The sequence below is a fragment of the Somniosus microcephalus genome, unplaced genomic scaffold (genome assembly GCF_052327205.1).
Source record: "Somniosus microcephalus isolate GS21.2 unplaced genomic scaffold, FLI_Smic_1.0 unresolved_chr1, whole genome shotgun sequence".
NCBI classification, from domain to species: Eukaryota; Metazoa; Chordata; class Chondrichthyes; order Squaliformes; family Somniosidae; genus Somniosus; species Somniosus microcephalus.
The window spans coordinates 165,891,466-165,911,017 of NW_028225179.1; the positions used below are offsets into that span (position 1 = coordinate 165,891,466).

At 44.9% G+C, this 19,552-nt stretch overlaps 1 protein-coding gene across 6 annotated transcripts in view; it reads right to left on the minus strand.

The window, feature by feature from the left end:
* LOC147096485 (erythroid membrane-associated protein-like) overlaps positions 1-19,552 on the minus strand; it is a 158,746-nt gene that overhangs the window by 92,923 nt on the left and 46,271 nt on the right. For all 6 annotated transcript variants that reach the window (XM_085975283.1, XM_085975285.1, XM_085975284.1 and 3 more), the window contains one exon: positions 16,602-16,628. In XM_085975283.1, the coding sequence (XP_085831409.1) occupies positions 16,602-16,628 (27 nt within the window). The remainder of the gene's footprint in view (positions 1-16,601; positions 16,629-19,552) is intronic.

Consider the following 19,552-nt stretch of genomic DNA (forward strand, 5'->3'; position numbering starts at 1 on the left):
AAATGGAAGATTTCCGATCTGCAACATTTCTTGTGAAATGGTAAACCCGTTCTTTTCACACATCACAAATACGGAGCAGAGGAAATTCTCATTTGTTTACGGTGTCGCAAAACAATGTGACTGCTGAATATCTTCACTAATAATGGCCGATTGTATTCAGACTTATTAAAATGCTAATATCCAACTTCAGAGTGCCCAATCTTTAAACATCTCGATCTCGCACTGTGCACAGCCCCTTCCCTCCCTATTTCCCCACTCACCTCAGCAAGCTCTAAGCAGCCAGTTACATTGCAGGTGTAGAGGGTGAGATGGACTGACAGACACAAGTGAAGCTGTTAGATTCCACTTGATGTGAGACCTGTTCACAGGGTCTGCGTTTCTTGTGACTTGGCATTCCAGTTACAATAGGCAGTTTGCTTCTGTGTAAAATTGAATCTACTATGTGGAGACACAAACTGCGTAGTATAGCTTTCTGTCGATGGCTACTTAACCTGATCTCTGGCAAACAATGAAACCATCTCCAACTATACTGGTTCTTTGGGAGATACTGGGTGAGAGATTCAACCTACTGCCTGGTGTAAAACTGGAATTGGGGACCAGCTGCTAATCCTGGAATCTGCCCAACTTCCATTAAAATCACTGGAAATGAAATCACGCGGTTTCTGTAATGGGAGGAAAATCTACAATACCAGTTGATGCACAGGTGGTAAATTGAACAACTGCCCCGTTCCTGGGGCTATTGGATCGCTCGGGCACAGCAAGTTCATGAAAATGGGCTTTTTTCCCTTTGTGAAGCACCTTGGGATGTTTTTCTATGTTCAGAGAGGTAATAAATGGAAGAACTGGTTATATCTACAAGATGCACTGCAGCAACTCACCAAGGCTTCTTCGGCAGCACCTCACAAACCCGTGACCTCTTCCACCTAGAAGGACAAGGGCAGCAGGCACATAGGAACACCACCACCTCCAAATTCCCCTCCAAGTTGCACACCATCCTGACTTAGAAGTATATCGCTGATCCTTCATCATCGCTGGGTCAAAATCCTGGAACTCCCTACCTAACTGCACTGTGGGAGTACCTTCACCACACAGACTGCAGTGGTTCAAGAAGGCAGCTCACCATCACCTTCTCAAGGGCAATTAGGGATGGGAAATAAATGCTGGCCTTGCCAAAGACGCCCACATCCTATAACCAAATTAAAAAAAATGAAGTAGCCCAGCTACTGACGAGAATTTCCCTGCTTCAAAAATGAAGGAGTGGATTGAACAAACACACGGGGAAGATAATAATGAAAAACAGCGTCCATTTTGATGCTAGATCAGCAGGAAAATTCCGAATATAGAAACACAGAAACCCCAGTAAAAAAAAGAACAGAAAAAAGCTGATGGTGATATTATCACGTGGTGATGCATGTTTGGCCCGGCACAATAGAAGTGTCTGTAACTGGATCAGAGTTGTGGCGATAATTTGCTCCCATCACCATATGGAGCAAGCACGGTGGCATAGTGGTTAGCACTGTTGCCTCACAGCACCAGGGACCCGGGTTCGAATCCGGCTCGGGTGACTATCTGTGTGGAGTTTGCACATTCTCCCCGTGTTTGCGTGGGTTTCCTCCGGGTGCTCCAGTTTCCTCCCACAGTCCAAAGATGTGCGGGTTAGGTTGATTGGCTATGATAAATTGACCCTTAGTGTTAGGGGGATTAAATACGTGGGGTTACAGGGATAGGGTGGGATATGTGTTGGTGTAGGGGTTACGGGGATCGGGTGGGATATGTGTCGGTGCAGGCTCGATGGGCCGAAATGGCCTCTATCTGCATTGTGGGGTTTCTGTGATTCTGTGAAGATCAACATGAGAGGTGGGGTAGATTTACTCTGGGTGATGTTTCTTGGGAAATGGTGAATGTTCTCAGGACTTTTACAATTCCGTTACAAATACCCAACAGAGGAAAATTTTCCACAAATCTTCACCACTTGCTTCACATTGTGCCTGGGAGATTATGTCCCCAATAGGGACTGTTCATAGAATCAGACTTCATAAATGTTCATGTCCAACCTCACCAAGGGCCCAATTATGAAACTTTCCCATCTCTCACAGTACACGGCACCTTCCCTGCCTGCCTTCCTCTTCACCTCAGCCAAGTCTAATGGGCAAGTTATACTGCAGGGTGAGAGGGCCTGTCAGACACGCGCTACACTGCAGGGATCTGTTTCACCCTCGCTCAACAACTGCAGTTACATTTTCACACCAGAAGCGAGTGGAGACGACAGTCCACTCTGCAAACACGTTAAACTTCATTTTTTAATCTTTTAAAGTTCTCAGTAGTCTTAACAAATCCTGTGATAACTTTTCAAACTTGACTTCACACTGGACTATCTTTGCCCACCGACGGGGAGGCCAGCTCCTCATCGCTTGTGCTTCACGTGACTTTGAACACGATTAATCGTTCGCTGTTTGCTTCTATACCAGTGTTGGCCAATACATTAACCACTGGCCACGTGCGGCTAATTGGGAATCCAAATGTGGCTAATTGCATATATGATCGGTAAATAAAAATGGGTAATAGACACCGTCGTTGGGCATGTGATCTTAATACTCATTTGCATAGCGTATGCATGTGTACTTCAACCTTTGTGCAGTTGTTGCTAAAATGGTAAGATGAAAAGTGGAGGAGAAGCATCCGGGAAGGCGCCGAACACCTCGAGTCTCTTTGCCGGGAGCAAGCGGAAGCCAAGCGCAAGGAGCGCATGTCAACCCAAGCACCCCATCCACCCGCCCCTTCAACCACCATCTGCCCCACATGTGACAGAGACTGTAGGTTCCACATTGGACTCATCAGTCATAATGTGGAAGCAAATCATCCTCGGTTCCGAGGGACTGCCTAAGAAGAAGATGAAACGCAGCGTGTGCGAGTGTTTTCTTTCATTGACTGTTTCACCTCCTTTTGTTATTGGTTACTAAATATCCACGTGAAGTACATTTACCCGTATTGTGAGTGTATGTAGGGCATATTCTACTAGAATTAGTCCATGTGGCTAAAGCGATGTCACCACTGCCACACCTAGCGGCCAGAAAGCAATTTCTATCAGACAACACTATTCTATACAAAGCAGTACTAACGAACCATACAGTATAACTTTCCATCTGTGGCTACTTCACCTGATCTCTAGAAAACAACAGCCTTCAAGCATAATGGTTCCTGAGGAAACAGCACACACACACACACGGCCTCTGAAATTCCTGGAGCCCCCCTCTACCACCAAGTGTAGTGGGTGGGACTTCCGGCTGCTTGTCTAGCTCAGGCTTAACCCCATTCCAAATCCTCGGGACAGACACAGTTACACAAAGGGGGATGGGAGCCTGCACCATTTACAGCTCTACCCCAGGTGCCTGCCCATGGAAGGAGAGTAATTGCACTTGATCACTCAGTCTGTCCGCCTGCAGTAAAGGGGGAACTGGCAGGATTCCTATAGAGTCATAGAGTTTTACAGCACAGAAAGAGGCCCTTCGGCCCATCGTGTCTGCGCCGCCCATCCCTCCCTGTCCAGTCTAATCCCATTTTCCAGCATTTGGTCCATAGCCTTGTATGCAATGGCATTTCAAGTGCTCATCCAAATGCTTCTTGAATGTTGTGAGGGTTCCTGCCTCTACCACCCTTTCAGGCAGTGAGTTCCAGCTTCCAACCACCCTCTGGGTGAAAAAGTTCCTCCTCAAATCCCCCCTAAATCTCCTGCCCCTTACCCTGAATCCGTGCCCCCTTGTTATTGACCCCCCTACTAAGGGGAAAAGTTCCTCTTTATCTACCCTATCTATGCCCCTCATCATTTTGTACACCTCAATCAGGTCCCCCCTCAGCCTTCTTTGCTCCAAGGAAAACAACCCCAGCCTGTCCAGTCTCTCTTCATAGCTGAGGCGCTCCATCCCAGGTAACATCCTGGTGAATCTTCTCTGCACCCTCTCCAAAGCAATCACATCCTTCCTATAGTGAGGCGACCAGAACTGCACACAGTACTCCAGCTGTGGCCTCACCAGCGTTTTGTACAGCTCCATCATAACCTCCCTGCTCTTATATTCTATGCCTCTGCTAATGAAGGCAAGTATCCCATAAGCCTTTTTAACCACCTTATCTACCTGTTCCGCTGCCTTCAGGGAATTATGTACATGTACACCAAGGTCCCTCTGACCCTCTGTACTTCCTAGGGTCCTACCACTCATTGTGTATTCCCTTGCCTTATTTGTCCGTCCAAAATGCATCACCTCGCACTTTTCCGGGTTAAATTCCATTTGCCACTTTTCCGCCCATCTGACCAACCCGTTAATATTGTCCTGTAGCCTGAGGCTTTCCTCCTCGCAATTTACCACCCCACCAATTTTCGTGTCATCCGCGAACTTACTGATCATACCCTTAACATTCTCATCCAAATCATTAATGTAGATCACAAACAGCAAGGGACCCAGCACCGATCCCTGAGGTACCCCACTGGACACAGGCTTCCAGTCACAAAAGCAACCTTCGACCATCACCCTCTGCCTCCTGCCACTCAGCCAGTTTAGGATCCAACGCGCCAAGGCCCCCTGGATCCCATGGGCTCTTACCTTCTTGACCAGTCTCCTATGCGGGACCTTGTCAAAAGCTTTACTGAAGTCCATGTAAACCACATCCACAGCATTTCCCTCATCCACACACCTAGTCACCCCCTCGAAAAATTCAATCAGATTGGTCAGACATGATTTACCCTTGACAAAGCCATGCTGACTATCCCCGATTAATCCTTGCCTCTCCAAGTGGAGACTAATTTTGTCCCTCAGAATTCTTTCCAATAATTTCCCTACCACAGATGTTAGGCTCACTGGCCTGTAATTCCCTGGTTTATCCCTGCTACCCTTCTTGAATAATGGTACTACGTTAGCTGTTCTCCAGTCCTCTGGTACATCCCCTGTGGCCAGAGAGGTTCTGAAAATTTGTGTCAGAGCCCCTGCAATCTCCTCCTTTGCCTCACACAACAGCCTGGGATACATCTCGTCCGGGCCTGGGGATTTATCCACTTTTTGGCCTGCTAAAACCGCTAGTACCTCCTCCCTCTCGATGCTAATTTGTTCAAGTATGTCACAGTCCCCTTGCCCGACTTCTATATCGTCTTTCTCCATAGTGAACACTGAGGCAAAAAATTCATTTAAAACCCCACCTACTTCATCTGGCTCTACACACAGCTTGCCACTTTGGTCCCTAATGGGCCCTACCCTTTCCCTGGTTATCCTCTTGCCCTTAATATACTTATAAAACATCTTAGGATTTTCCTTTATTTTGCTCGCCAGTGTTATTTCATGGCCCCTCCTCGCCCTCCTAATTTCCTTTTTAAGTATGCCCCTGCACCTCCTATACTCCTCTAGGGCTTCCACCGTCTTTTGTCTTTTGTAACTGCCAAAAGCCCCCCTTTTTTTCCAAATGCATTTTTGTATATCCTTTGTCATCCAAGGTTCCCTTTGCTTGTTGGTCCCACCCTTGACCTTTACAGGAACATGTTGGTGTTGCACTCTCTCTATTTCCCTTCTGAAAGCCTCCCACTGTTTTGATGTGGATTTTCCTATAAGTAGCTGCTCCCAGTCCACTTTTGCCAGATCCTGTCATATCTTATTAAAATCGGCCTTCCCCCAATTTAGAACCCTGATTTCCGGGCCGTCTTTGTCTTTTTCCATGACCACCTTAAATCTCACCGAATTGTGGTCACTATCGCCAAAATGCTCTCCTACAGACACTTCCACCACCTGCCCGGCTACATTCCCTAGAATTAGGTCCAGTACCGCCCCCTCTCTTGTAGGACTTTCTACATAGAAACATAGAAACATAGAGATAGGAACAGGAGTAGGCCATTCGGCCCTTCGAGCCTGCTCCGCCATTCAATGAGATCATGGCTGATCTTCGTCTGAGATCATAGCTGATCTTACCAGTTCAGTACCCCGTCCCCGCCTTTTCTCCGTAACCCTTAATCCCCTTAGCCTTCAGAAATGTATCCAATTCTCTCTTGAAAATATTTATTGAATTAGCCTTCACAGCCCTCTGTGGCAGGGAATTCCACAGGCTCACCACTCTTTGAGTGAAGAAATTCTTCCTCATCTCTGTTTTAAATGATTTGCCCGCTATTTTTAGACTGTGGCCCCTGGTTCTGTGCTCCCCTGCCATTGGAAACATTCTCTCTGAATTCAGCCTGTCCAGGCCTGCCATAATTTTATATGTTTCGATGAGATCCCCTCTCAATCTTCTAAACTCCAGTGAGTACAAGCCCAAACTATTCAATCTCTCCTCGTAGGTCATTCCCGCCATTCCAGGTATCAGCCTGGTGAATCGCCGCTGCACTCTTTCCATGGCAAGAACATCCTTCCGCAGATGGGGCGACCAAAACTGTACACAATACTCCAGATGCGGTCTCACCAGCACCTTGTACAGCTGTAGTAAGGTATCCCTATTCCTATACTCGAACCCCCTTGATATGAAGGCCAACATACCATTTGCCTTCTTAATCGCCTGTTGCACCTGCATGCTCTCCTTCAGTGACTGGTGCACAAGAACACCCAGGTCCCTCTGCACTTCCCCATCTCCCAATCTATTGCCATTTAGATAATAATCCACCCTCCTGTTTTTACCCCCAAAGTGGATGACCTCGCATTTATCCACATTATAGTGCATCTGCCACGTATCCGCCCATTCCCCCAACCTGTCCAAATCGCATTGTAGCCTCCTGACATCCTCATCAGAGCCCACCCCTCCTCCTAGTTTAGTGTCGTCAGCGAATTTGGAAATATTGCATCCAATTCCCTGATCCAGATCATTTATATATATTGTGAACAGCTGGGGTCCCAGGACAGATCCTTGCGGCACCCCGCTGGTCACTGCCTGCCACTCCGAAAACGAGCCGTTTATTCCAACTCTCTGTTTTCTATCCGCCAGCCAGTTCTCTATCCACGTTAATACTTTGCCCCCAATCCCATGAGCCTTAATTTTGCATGATAATCTTTTGTGTGGAACCTTATCGAAGGCTTTCTGGAAGTCAAGGTACACCACATCCACTGGCTCTCCCCCATCTATTTTACCAGTTACTTCCTCAAAAAATTCCAGCAGATTAGTCAAACACGATTTACCCTTTGTAAATCCATGTTGACTCTGTCCGATCCTTTCCCCATTTGTCAAGTGCTCCGCTATTTTATCCTTAATAATGGACTCTAGCATTTTGCCCACAACCGATGTAAGGCTTACTGGTCTATAATTCCCTGCTTTCTCTCTACCCCCCTTTTTAAATATTGGGGTAACATTAGCTACCCTCCAATCCACGGGTACTGTTCCCGAGTCAATGGAGTTCCGGAAGATGATCCTTAGAGCATCTGCTATCTCCAGGGCCACCTCCTTAAGTACCCTAGGATGTAGTTTATCAGGCCCCGGGGATTTGTCGGCCTTCAGTCCCCTCAACTTACCCAACACCATATCCCTAGAGATACTAATTTCTGTCAGCTCCTCCCTCTCATTAGTCCCTATGTTTGTCGATATTCCTGGGAGGTTATTTGTGTCCTCCTTTGTGAATACAGAACCAAAGTATGAGTTTAATTGGTCTGCCATTTCCTTATTCTCCATTATATATTCTCCCGAATCGGACTGCAAGGGACCGACTTGGGATTTTACCAGTCTTTTCCTCCTGATATACCGATAAAAGCTTTTGCAGTCTTTCTTTATGTTTGCTGCAAGTTTACTTTCGTATTCTATTTTCCCCTTCCTGATTAATCCCTTTGTCCTCTTTTGCTGTATCCTGTACTGCCCCCAATCTTCCGGTCTGGTGCTTTTTTTTGCCAGTTGATATGCCCTTTTTTTTGATTTTATGCTGTCCCTAATTTCCCTCGTTATCCACGGTTGAGTCACCTTTTTAGGTTTATTTTTATGCCAAACCGGTATAAACATGTTCTGGAATTCTTCCATTCTATCTTTGAATGCTTGCCATTGTCTATCCACTGTCAATCCCCCCAGAAACACCACCCAATCAATCTTACCCAATTCCCGTCTCATACCCTCGTAATTCCCTTTATTTAAGTTCTGGACCTTAGTCTCTGATTCAATTTCCTCACTCCAATTCCAATTCCAATTCCAATTAAAATGCTTTATTGGCATGAAAGTTTACAGAGAACCATATTGCCAAAGCTTACATAGCAAAAAGGTACAGTTTTCCAACATTCTGTAGGTGTCAATCGATTTGACATTTGTTGGGTACATACAATATTACTTTTAAACAATATTAATTTTAAACAGTCTTTGTACTTCATTTGGTACGTTCAATATTAATTTTAAACAGTCTTAATTTTAAACAGTCCTCAGGTTGTGACATGTTGTTACATATTTGGCCCCAAGGTATGGTCTGTCTCCTTCTCCTAGGACTAATCTCAATTTTGACAGATCATCCAATTCCTTGAAATCTGGGGTTGTTTGGCTTAGCTTGTTGAATAATATGTTTCTTGATGTGTTGAATTTTTCGCATTTTAGGAGGAAATGCATTTCTGTTTCAACCTCGCCAGCCAGACATTGATCGCATATTCTATTCTCTCTAGGCTGCCAGGATTTCTTGTATCTGCCTTTTTCAATTTCCAGTTGGTGGTCGCTTAGTCTGTACCTGGTGAGGGTCTGTCTCTGTTTTGTGTCTCTGATGGTCGTGAGGTAGTCTGCCAGTTTATATTCTCTTTTTAGGGCCCGGTAACATTCTAATCTGCTTTGGCTTTCGGTTATTTTGTTCCAATGTTCCAGGTAGGTTTCTTTGCATTTTTTAATGATTTGGTTCAGTCGGATTGGTGTTTGGGCGGCTGTGTTGGTCTGGGGCTGGTCAGGGTCCGGCTGAGTACTTAGTTTCCGTAGCAGCTGACTCAGGGGACTCTTTTCTGGGTTTAGCTCTTGGGTCTGAAAGGCTTTGAAATGAAGGGTGTCTGGGGAGCTAGATTTGAGGTGATTTAGGAAGTTTAGTGCTCGTTTTTGGATGTTTATTATCAGTGGGTATCTGCCTAGTTCGGCTCTGCATGCATTTGTTGGCGTTTTCCTTTGGGTGCGAAGGATGCTTCGGCAGAATTCTGCATGTAGGGCTTCTATTGTATGTTTTTCCCATTTAGTGTAGCTTTGGTGATTTAGCGGGCCCCATACTTCACTACCGTACAGTGCAATGGGCAGGATTATGCTGTCAAATATTTTGAGCCAGATTTTGATTGGGATTTGGATGTTGTAGAATTTTCTTTTTATTGCATATAGGGCTCTTCGGGCTTTTTCTTTTAGTGCATTCACTGCTATGCTGAAGCTCCCTGATGCTGTAATAGTTAGACCAAGGTAGGTGTAGCTCATAGTGTGTCCTATAGTGATATCACTGAGGGTAAACTGGTATTTGTTTTCCTGACATCTGGGCCTTTTTTGAAAAATCATGATGTTGGTTTTCTTTAGATTTACTGTTAGAGCCCAATTTTGGCAGTATTTGTCGAGTAGGTCTAGTTGTTGCTGTAATCCCTGTTCTGTGGGAGACAGCAGAACCAGGTCGTCCGCATAGAACAGGGATTTCACTTCTCCATCTAGGAGACGGAGACCTGGTGACTCGCTTTGCTCCAGCATGTCTGCTAATTCATTTATGTATATGTTGAACAGGGTCGGGCTCAAATTGCAGCCCTGCCGGACGCCTCTTCTCTGGGTGAAGAAATCGGTGCGTTTGTCTCCAATTTTGACCCCGCATTTGTTTTTCAGATACATTGATTTAATAAGGTCATAGACTTTGCCCCCTATTCCACATTGAAGAAGTTTATAATAGAGCCCTTCGTGCCATATAGAGTCAAAGGCTTTCTTGAAGTCGATGAAACAGGCGAATATTTTCCCATTTTTTGTTTGGTGTATATGTTTTTCAATGAGGGTGTGAAGGGTATAGATATGGTCGGCGGTGCGGTGTTTTGGAAGAAAGCCTATTTGGTTTTTTCTGAGGATATTATGTTTGTTAAGAAAATCAAGTAATCTACTATTTAGAATACTGCAGAATAACTTCCCTAGACAACTGTTGACTGAGAGCTCGATCATATTATGATCGCTCTGACCCAAGGGGCCTCGTACAAGAAGATTGCTGATAAGTCCCTTCTCATTGCACAATACCCAGTCTAAAATGGCCTGATCTCGAGTCGGCTCCTCGACATATTGGTCCAGATAACCGTCCCGAAAACATTCCAGGAATTCCTCCTCCTCAGAATGTTTACTAATTTGGGTAGTCCAATCAATATGTAAATTAAAGTCACCCATGATGACAGCTGTGCTCTTATCGCACGCTTCTCTAATTTCCCTTTTTATGCCTTCCCTCACCTCCATATTACTATTTGGAGGCCTATATATCACACCCACTAACGTTTTCCTCCCCTTGCTATTTCTCATTTCTACCCATACAGATTCCGTTTCATCCGAGTTAATATCCTTCCTTTCCATTGCATTAATCCCCTCCTTTACCAGCAATGCTACCCCACCTCCCCTACCTTTTTGCCGATCCTTCCTAAATATTGTATATCCCTGGATGTTAAGTTCCCAGCCTTGCCCACCCTGCAGCCACGTTTCTGTAATCCCAATCAAATCATACTTGTTTACCTCTATTTCCACAACTAATTCATCCACCTTGTTCCTAATGCTTCTAGCATTAAGATACAAAGCCTTCAGGCTTGCTTTTTTCACACTCTCATTATGAATTAGTTTGGCCCTTTGTGTTTCTCTCCTTTGCTTATTGCTTCTCACCTTTCTACCATCTATTTCTAACTTCATATGACTTCCCTCTTTTCCACTACCTAGGTTCCCATCCCCCTGCCAAATTAGTTTAAATCCTCCCGAACCGCCCTAGAAAATATTACCCCGAGGACATCGGCTCCCTCACAGTTCAGGTGTAGACCGTCCCCTTGGTACAGGTCACTCCTCCCCAAGAACTGGTTCCAATGCCTCAAGAATTTAAATCCCTCTCCCTTGCACCACTGCTCAAGCCACGTATTTAGCTTATCTATCTTACTCTCTCTAAACTTATTAGCTCGTGGCACTGGTAGCAATCCAGAGATTACTACCTTTGAGGTCCTACTTTTCAATTTAGCTCCTAACTCCCTAAATTCAGCTTGTAGGACCTCCTCCCTCTTTTTACCTACATCGTTGGTACCTACATGTACCACGACAACTGGCTGATCCCCCTCCCCCTTCAGAATGCTCAAAAAGCTTTCCTGGATGCACTTTAAGAATTCTGCTCCCTCCAAGCCTTTCACACTCTGACTATCCCAATTTATATTGGGGAAGTTGAAATCCCCCACTATTACTACCCTATTATTTTCACACTTTTCTGATATCTGCCTGCATATCTGCCAACCTCACCTCTTCCAATGACATCACCACAAAGGAGGAACTTCTTTCATCAGCCCTTTCTTGTAGGAACTTAACAAGGTGGGAAAAGGGGTGGAGTCCCCAAGGAACCAGGATCTGCCCCAGTTCTGCACCTCTTCCACCTGATTTGTACTTTTATTCCACCCTCAGAATTTCTGAGCCAGCTTCTCCTTCAAGGTGACTCTTCCACACTAATAGGGAATCATTTTCCTGCTGCTGTGCCTGCGACTATCGGATTACATGGGTGCAGAAGAGATTTACTAGAATGGTTTCAGGGATGATGAATTACAGTTACGTGGAGAGACTGGAGAACTGGTGGTGTTCTCTTTAGAGCAGAGAAGGCTATGAGGAGATTTGATAGAGGTGTTTAAAATCACGAAGCGTTTAGAGTAAATAAAGAGAAACTTTCCAATGGCTGAAGGGTCGCTAACCAGAAGGCACAGATTTAAGGTGATTGGCCAAAGAACCAGAGGCGACATTAGGAAAAACTTTTTCACAAAACGAGTGGTTCGTATTTGGAGTGCACTGCCTGATAGGGTGGTGAATACAGATTCAATAGTAGCCTTCAAAAGGGAATTGGATAAAAATTTGAAGGGGAAAAAACTGCAGGGATATGGGAACAGAGCGGGGAGTACATAAGAACATAAGAAATAGGAGCAGGAGTAGGCCAATCGGCCCCTCGAGCCTGCTCCGCCATTCAATAAGATCATGGCTGATCTGATCCTAACCACCAATCCACTATCACAGAACCGTCTCCTGAATCTAACAGAATTAGACACACGAAATAGGAGCAGGATCAGGCTACACGGCCCCTGGGCCCGCTCCGCTACCCACAGGGCCATGGCCGATCCGAACCTAGACTCATGTCCAAATTCCTGCCCGCTCCCCGTAACCCTTAATTCCCTTTACTTCTAGGAAACTGTCTATTTCTGTTTTAACTTTATGTAATGATGTAGCTTCTACAGCTTTTTGGGGCAGCATATTCCACGGACCTACCACCCTCTGAGTGAAGTAGTTCCTCCTCATCTCAGTTTTGAAAGAGCAGCCCCTTATTCTAAGACTATGCCCCCTAGTTCTAGTTTCACCCATCATCGGGAACATCCTCCCCGCATCCAACCGATCCAACCCCTTCACAATCTTATATGTTTCAATAAGATCGCCTCTCATTCTTCTGAACTCCAGTGAGTAGAGTCCCAATCTACTCAACCTCTCCTCATATGTCCATCCCCTCATCCCCGGGATTAACCGAGTGAACCTTCTTTGTACTGACTCGAGAGCAAGCATGTCCTTTCTTAAGTATGGACACCAAAACTACGCAGTATTCCAGGTGCGGTCTCACCAATACCTTGTACAACTGAAGCAATACCTCCCTATTTTTATATTCTATCCCCCTAGCAATGAAAGCCAACATTCCATTGGCCTTCTTAATCACTTGCTGCACCTGCATACTAACCTTTTGAGTTTCGTGCACTAGGACCCCCAGATCCCTTTGTACTTCAGTACTTTCCAGTTTCTTGCCATTAAGATAATAACTTGCTCTACGATTTTTCCTGCCAAAGTGCATAACCTCACACTTTCCAGTATTGTATTCCATCTGCCAAATCTCTGCCCACTTATTTAGCCTGTCGATGTCCCCTTGCAGGTTTTTTATGTCCTCCTCACTCACTACTTTCCCTCCCATCTTAGTATCATCTGCAAACTTTGATATGTTACACTCGGTCCCCTCCTCCAAATCGTTAATATAGATTGTAAAGAGTTGGGGACCCAGCACTGACCCCTGCGGAACACCACTAGTTACTGATTGCCAGTCTGAGAATGAACCATTTATCCCAACTCTCTGCCTTCTGTTAGATAGCCAATCCTCTATCCATGTTTACCCCCAATATTACCCCCAATCCCGTGATTTTTTATCTTAAGCAATAATCTTTTGTGTGGCACCTTGTCAAATGCCTTTTGGAAGTCTAAATACACTACGTCCACTGGTTCCCCTTTATCCACCCTATATGTTACTTCCTCAAAGAACTCCAGCAAATTTGTCAAACATGACTTCCCCTTCATAAAACCATACTGACTTTGTCCTATTAAATTATGATTATCCAAATGTCCTGTTACTGTCTCCTTAATAATGGACTCCAAAATTTTACCTACCACAGATGTTAGGCTAACCGGTCTATAGTTTCCAGCCTTCTGTCTACTGCCCTTTTTAAATAAGGGTGTTACATTAGCAGTTTTCCAGTCTGCCGGGACCTTTGCCGAGTCCAGGGAGTTTTGGAAAATTATTACCAATGCATCCACAATCCCTACCGCCACTTCCCTCAAGACCCTAGGATGTAAGCCATCAGGTCCAGGTGATTTATCCGCCTTGAGTCCCATTATTTTACCGAGTACCACTTCCTTAGTGATTTTGATCGTGTTTAGCTCCTCCCCCGCTTTAGCCCCCTGTTTGTCCAGTGTTGGGATATTCTTGGTGTCCTCTACTGTAAAGACTGATACAAAATATTCATTCAGTGTTTTTGCCATCTCCATATTTCCCACCATTAATTTCCCGGTCTCATCCTCTAAGGGACCAACATTTACTTTAGCCACCCTTTTCCTTTTGATATAACTATAAATCTCTTACTATCTGTTTTTATATTTTTTGCTAATTTACTTTCATAATCTATCTTCCCTTTCTTAATCAATCTTTTTGTTATTTTTTGCTGTCTTTTAAAGTTTTCCCAATCCGCTATCCTCCCACTAGATTTGGCTACCTTATATGCCCTTGTTTTTAGTCGAATACTATCCTTAATTTCTTTACTTAGCCACGGATGGCTGTCTTTTCTTTTACACCCTTTTCTTCTCAGTGGAATATATATTTTTTGGAAGTTGTAAAATAACTCCTTAAATGTACACCACTGATCATGTATTGTCTTACCCTTTAATCTATTTTCCCAATCCACTCTACTCAATTCCACTCTCATACCTTCATAGTCTCCTTTATTCAAGTTTAGCACGCTTGTTTGAGATCCAACCTTCTCACCCTCTAATTGAATATGGAATTCAACCATGTTATGGTCACTCATTCCAAGGGGATCCTTTTCTAGGACATTTTTAATTAATCCTGTCTCGTTACACAGGACCAGATCTAAGGTTGCTTGCCCCCTGGTCGGTTCAGTTACATACTGCTCAAGAAACCCATCCCTAATACACTCAATGAACTCATCCTCAAGGCAGTCCTGCCCAATTTGATTTGTCCAATTAATATGATAGTTAAAATCCCCCATAATTATCGATGCTCCCTTATTACAAGCCTCAACTATTTCCTGATTGATACTCCGTCCAACAGAGTTGCAACTGTTCGGAGGCCTATAGACTACGCCCACTAGTGTTTTTTTCCCCTTATTATTCCTTACCTCCACCCAAACTGTTTCATTATCCTGATCTTTTGACCAAATATCATTTCTCTGTATTACAGTGATTCCTTCCTTTATTCACATAGCCACCCCACCTCCCCTTCCTTCCTGCCTGTCCTTCCTGATCGTTAAATAACCTGGTATGTTTAATTCCCAGGCATTGTCACCCTGCAGCCATGTTTCTGTAATGGCCACAAGATCATACCCATATGTAGTTATTTGTGCCATTAACTCGTCTATTTTGTTACGAATGCTATGTGCATTCAGATAGAGAACTTTCAAAGATGTTTTGTGACACTTAGTTCCTGCTGTTGCCCTTTTTATTACTTTACCTTTTACTCCATACCTTCTGCCCCTTCCTGACACGCTCTGGTTTTTAATTTCCCCACTGCTACCTAAGTCTATGACCTTCTCTGTTGTCATTTTTATTATTCGCTCTCTAGGAACCTCCCCCCCCCACTAGTTAATTTAAAGCCCTCTCTACAGCCCTAGTTATATGATCCGCCAGGACTCTAGTCCCAGCACTGGCCAAGTGAAGCCCGTCCCAACGGAACAGCTCCCTCCTGCCCCAGTACTGGTGCCAGTGTCCCAGGAAGCAAAACCCATTTATCCCACACCAGTCTTTGAGCCACGCATTTAACTCTCTAATTTTATTTGTCCTAGCCAAATTCACTCGTGGTTCAGGTAATAATCCAGATTATTACCCTTGTGGTTCTGCTTTTTAATTTGGCCCCTAGCTGCTCAAACTCCCTCAGCAGAACCTCCTTCCTTGTCCTATCTATGTCGTTGGTACCAACATGGACCACGACAACTGGATCCTCCCCCTCCCACTCCAAGTTTCTCTCCAGTCCAGAGGAGATGTCCTTAACCCTGGCACCGGGCAGGCAACACAGCCTTCAGGACTCTCGCTCTCGGCTGCAAAGAACTCTATCTATCCCCCTAACGATACTATCCCCTACCACTACAACATTTCTTTTAACTCCCCCCACTTGAATGGCCCCCTGCTCCACGGTGCTGTGGTCAGGTTGCTCATCCTCCCCGCAGTCCCTGTTCCCATCCTCACAGGGAGTAAGAGCCTCGAACCTATTGGACAAGTGCAAGGGCTGCGGCTCCTCCAACACTACCTCCTGGATCCCCGTACCTGCCTCACTTCTAGTCACACCATCCTGACCCTGGTCACGGACTACATCTGAATTAATTAATCTAATTGGTGTGAACACCTCGTGATACACAGAGTCCAGGTAACTCTCCCCCTCCCTGATGTGTCTCAGTGTTTGAAGCTCGGACTCCAGCTCTTCAACACGGAGCCGGAGTTCCTCGAGCAGCCAACACTTACTGCAAATGTGATCACCGTGAGCATCAATGGTGTTCACCAGCTCCCACATATTGCAGCAGCAACACATCGCCTGATCTCCCATTCTATGTAATTAATTAAATTTATTAATATTATTCTTAAATCCAGTGGGATTAGCTGGATTGCTCTTCAAAAGAGCCGGCGCAGACTCGATGGGCCGAGTGGCCTCCTTCTGTGCTGTACTATTCTATGATTCCACGATAGTTTCCTGGGTTATCCCTTTCCCCTTTCTTGTACTTACAAACAAATCCTTTATAATCCACACTTTATCTTCACCGGTGGAATAATGTTTATCCCACTTTCAGAGCTGCCTTTCCTCTCCACACATCACTGTTTTGTAACACAAGTCCGTTCCTTTCAGAGGTGCTGTTCACACGTTAGTCACTAAAGATAACTGGCAGTTTCTAAACATTAACATCACATTGGTTACTGATCAAAAGATTAATGAGTGGATTTCTTACCTGCAGAGTTTGTAATCCTTTTCCGTTCTAGAAATGTAAAATCAAATGGTTATTTTCTAAACTATTAGAAACACCACGGTCATTCATATTAATTGCACAGTTTTGGGTCATCAGTCCATTAGAATGAGAAATCTGTAAACCACTACTTACTGATGCTGTGACCGTTAACTTAATTTCCTTTTTAATTTTACATCTTGTATTTAGAGATCAAGGGCAGAATGTGTCACTTTTGACAAGAACTCAATCTTATTACAATTTTTAACTTAACTGTCATCAATGTGAACAGGATAAACTGTGCTGAGAAATAATCTTGCAAGAGGAGTAAAACAGGAAACTGGGGGGTGTATTATGTCCGTGTATAATTGAGACACGGACTGCAGGAGTTGATTATAACAAGTCTTTACTGAATGGAGACAACCTGGATACTGAAACTACAGAAGGCTGCTAGGGCCTTTTATACAGGGGTGGTCACTGCCGGTACTGCAGTCTGAGACCAGTTATTCCCTTAAAAGGTACATACACAACAATTCCTCCCCTTTTAGATGAACAGTACATAACATTCATTTAACAACTAAATGATAACTAATTACAATTACGGTTGCTAGATACATTGGTTGAAGTTAAGCAATTATAAGTTCAGTCTTTGAGGAAGCTTCCTGATTCTGTCTGGATAACGCCTCTTTGGGGTATCAGGTTCTTCTGGCAAAGTTGAGTCGGAATCAATGTCGTTGTTTGGTTCGTCTGCTTCCAATATTACCGATTCGGCGGTAGATGCAATTGGTACTTCGGTTTCATCGCCAGGTGTATCAGATCGTGGTGTGGAGTTGACGTTTTCCAGTGACTCTAGAATCTGGTCAGCATGGCGTCTTACAATGCTCTCTCCAACGTCCATGGTATACATTAGAGGTCCTTGCTGTGTACAGATCGTTCCTGGCTGCCATTTCTCTGTGCGGTAGTCCCGGGCCAAAACTGGTTGACCTATCTTAAAACTCCTGGTCGGCCTTTCATTCATATTCTGAAACTGCCTGTTCTCCACATCTCTTCTGATGTTTGGCTTAACCAAATCCAAACGGCATCGTAGTCTTCGATTGAAGAACATCATGGCTGGAGTTTGGTTGGTAACCGCATGTGTCGCATTCCGGTAGGCAAACAAGAAGTTGTCCACCTTGTGTTGTAGGGGTATATCTTCATTACACATTGCCTTGATAGCCTTCTTGAATGTTTGAACAAACCTCTCGGCCAATCCATTAGTGGCTGGATGATATGGGGCGGATGTGTAATGCTTAACACCATTGTTCTTTAAGAACCTCCGGAACTCTTCAGACACAAACTGTGGTCCATTGTCAGAGCAAATCTGTTCAGGCAGCCCATTCCTGGCGAATATGGTTCGTAAGACTGTGATAGTTTTTTCTGTGGTGGTTGAGGACATTTTTATTACCTCTGGCCCCTTTGAATGTGCATCCACCGCAATTAAAAACATCGAGTCCATGAAGGGACCAGCAAAATCAATGTGCACCCTTTGCCATGGAGATGAAGGCCACTCCCATGGATGTAGAGGGGCTTGTGGTGGTGCGTTTTGGACCTTCTGGCATCCTGTACAGCTCTTGGTCATCTCTTCGATTTCTCTATCGATTCCCGGCCACCACACAAACGCTCTGGCTAAGTTCTTCATTTTTACCCCTCCCAGATGACCCTCATGAAGCTCATTGAGCACTCTATCCTTCAATTTGGGTGGAATTACTACTCTGGAACCACACATCAAGGTTCCTCTGCACACTGACAGCTGTTCTCTTCTCGGCGAGAATGCTGGCAGCAGTGGTTCGCCATGTGCTGGCCATCCCTTCGCCGTTAAATGATAGACCCAGGATAGTGTCGGGTCATTTCGTGTTTCCTTTTCTATGTTTGCATTCGTCACAGGGAGATATTCGACTATGGTCGAGTGGAATATCTCCACTGGATCCTCTGCAAGTTCTTCTTCCACCGTCGACAACGGTAGGCGCGACAGTCCATCAGCATTCCCATGCTGTTTAGTTCCTTTATACTCGATGTCATATTGGTGTGCCCCTAGGAAAAGGGACCACCTCTGTAGCCATTGTGCAGTCATTATCGGTACGCCCTTCTGAGGGTTGAAAATGGAGACAAGAGGTTGATGATCAGTTAGTAGAGTAAATTTTTGACCGTGCAGGTAGTGGTTGAACTTCTTCACCCCCCACACCAGGCTGAGGGCCTCTCTGTCAATCTGGGCGTAGTTACGCTCGGCTGAAGTTAATGAGCGTGACGCAAAAGCTATCGGCCTCTCTAAACCATCAAGGAATTTATGTGACAGTACCGCCCCAATGCCGTAGGGAGACGCATCACACGCCAGTCTTATCGGTAGTGATGGGTTGTAGTGAGCCAATACTTCTCTTGAAGTGATTAGGTCCTTACTCTTCTGAAAGGCCCGCTTACATTCATTGCTCCATTTCCATGCTACTCCCGTTCGTAGTAGGGCGTTCAGTGGGTGCAGAATTGTGGACAAATTCGGTAAAAACATATGGTAGTAATTCACCAATCCGAGGAATGACCTCAGTTGCAACACATTTTCAGGCGCTGGAGCCTTAACTACCGCTTCAATTTTGTCAGGGGACTTATGTAACCCCTCTTCATCAATCACGTGGCCACAATACGATATCCGTTTCTTAAAAAACTCGCACTTGGGGCGATTGGCTCATAGCCCATGTTCACGTAGTCTAGTGAGCACCTGTTCTAGGTTGGCAAGGTGTTCACTGTCATCTTCACCTGTCACTAGGATGTCGTCCAAGTAACACTGAGTCCCTGGAATCCCTTGCAGGACTTGTTCCATCGCACTTTGCCATATTGCCGGAGCTGATGCTACTCCGAATACCAGTCGATGATACTGGTAAAGACCTTTGTGAGTGTTTATCGTGAGATACTTCCTAGAGGATTCTTCA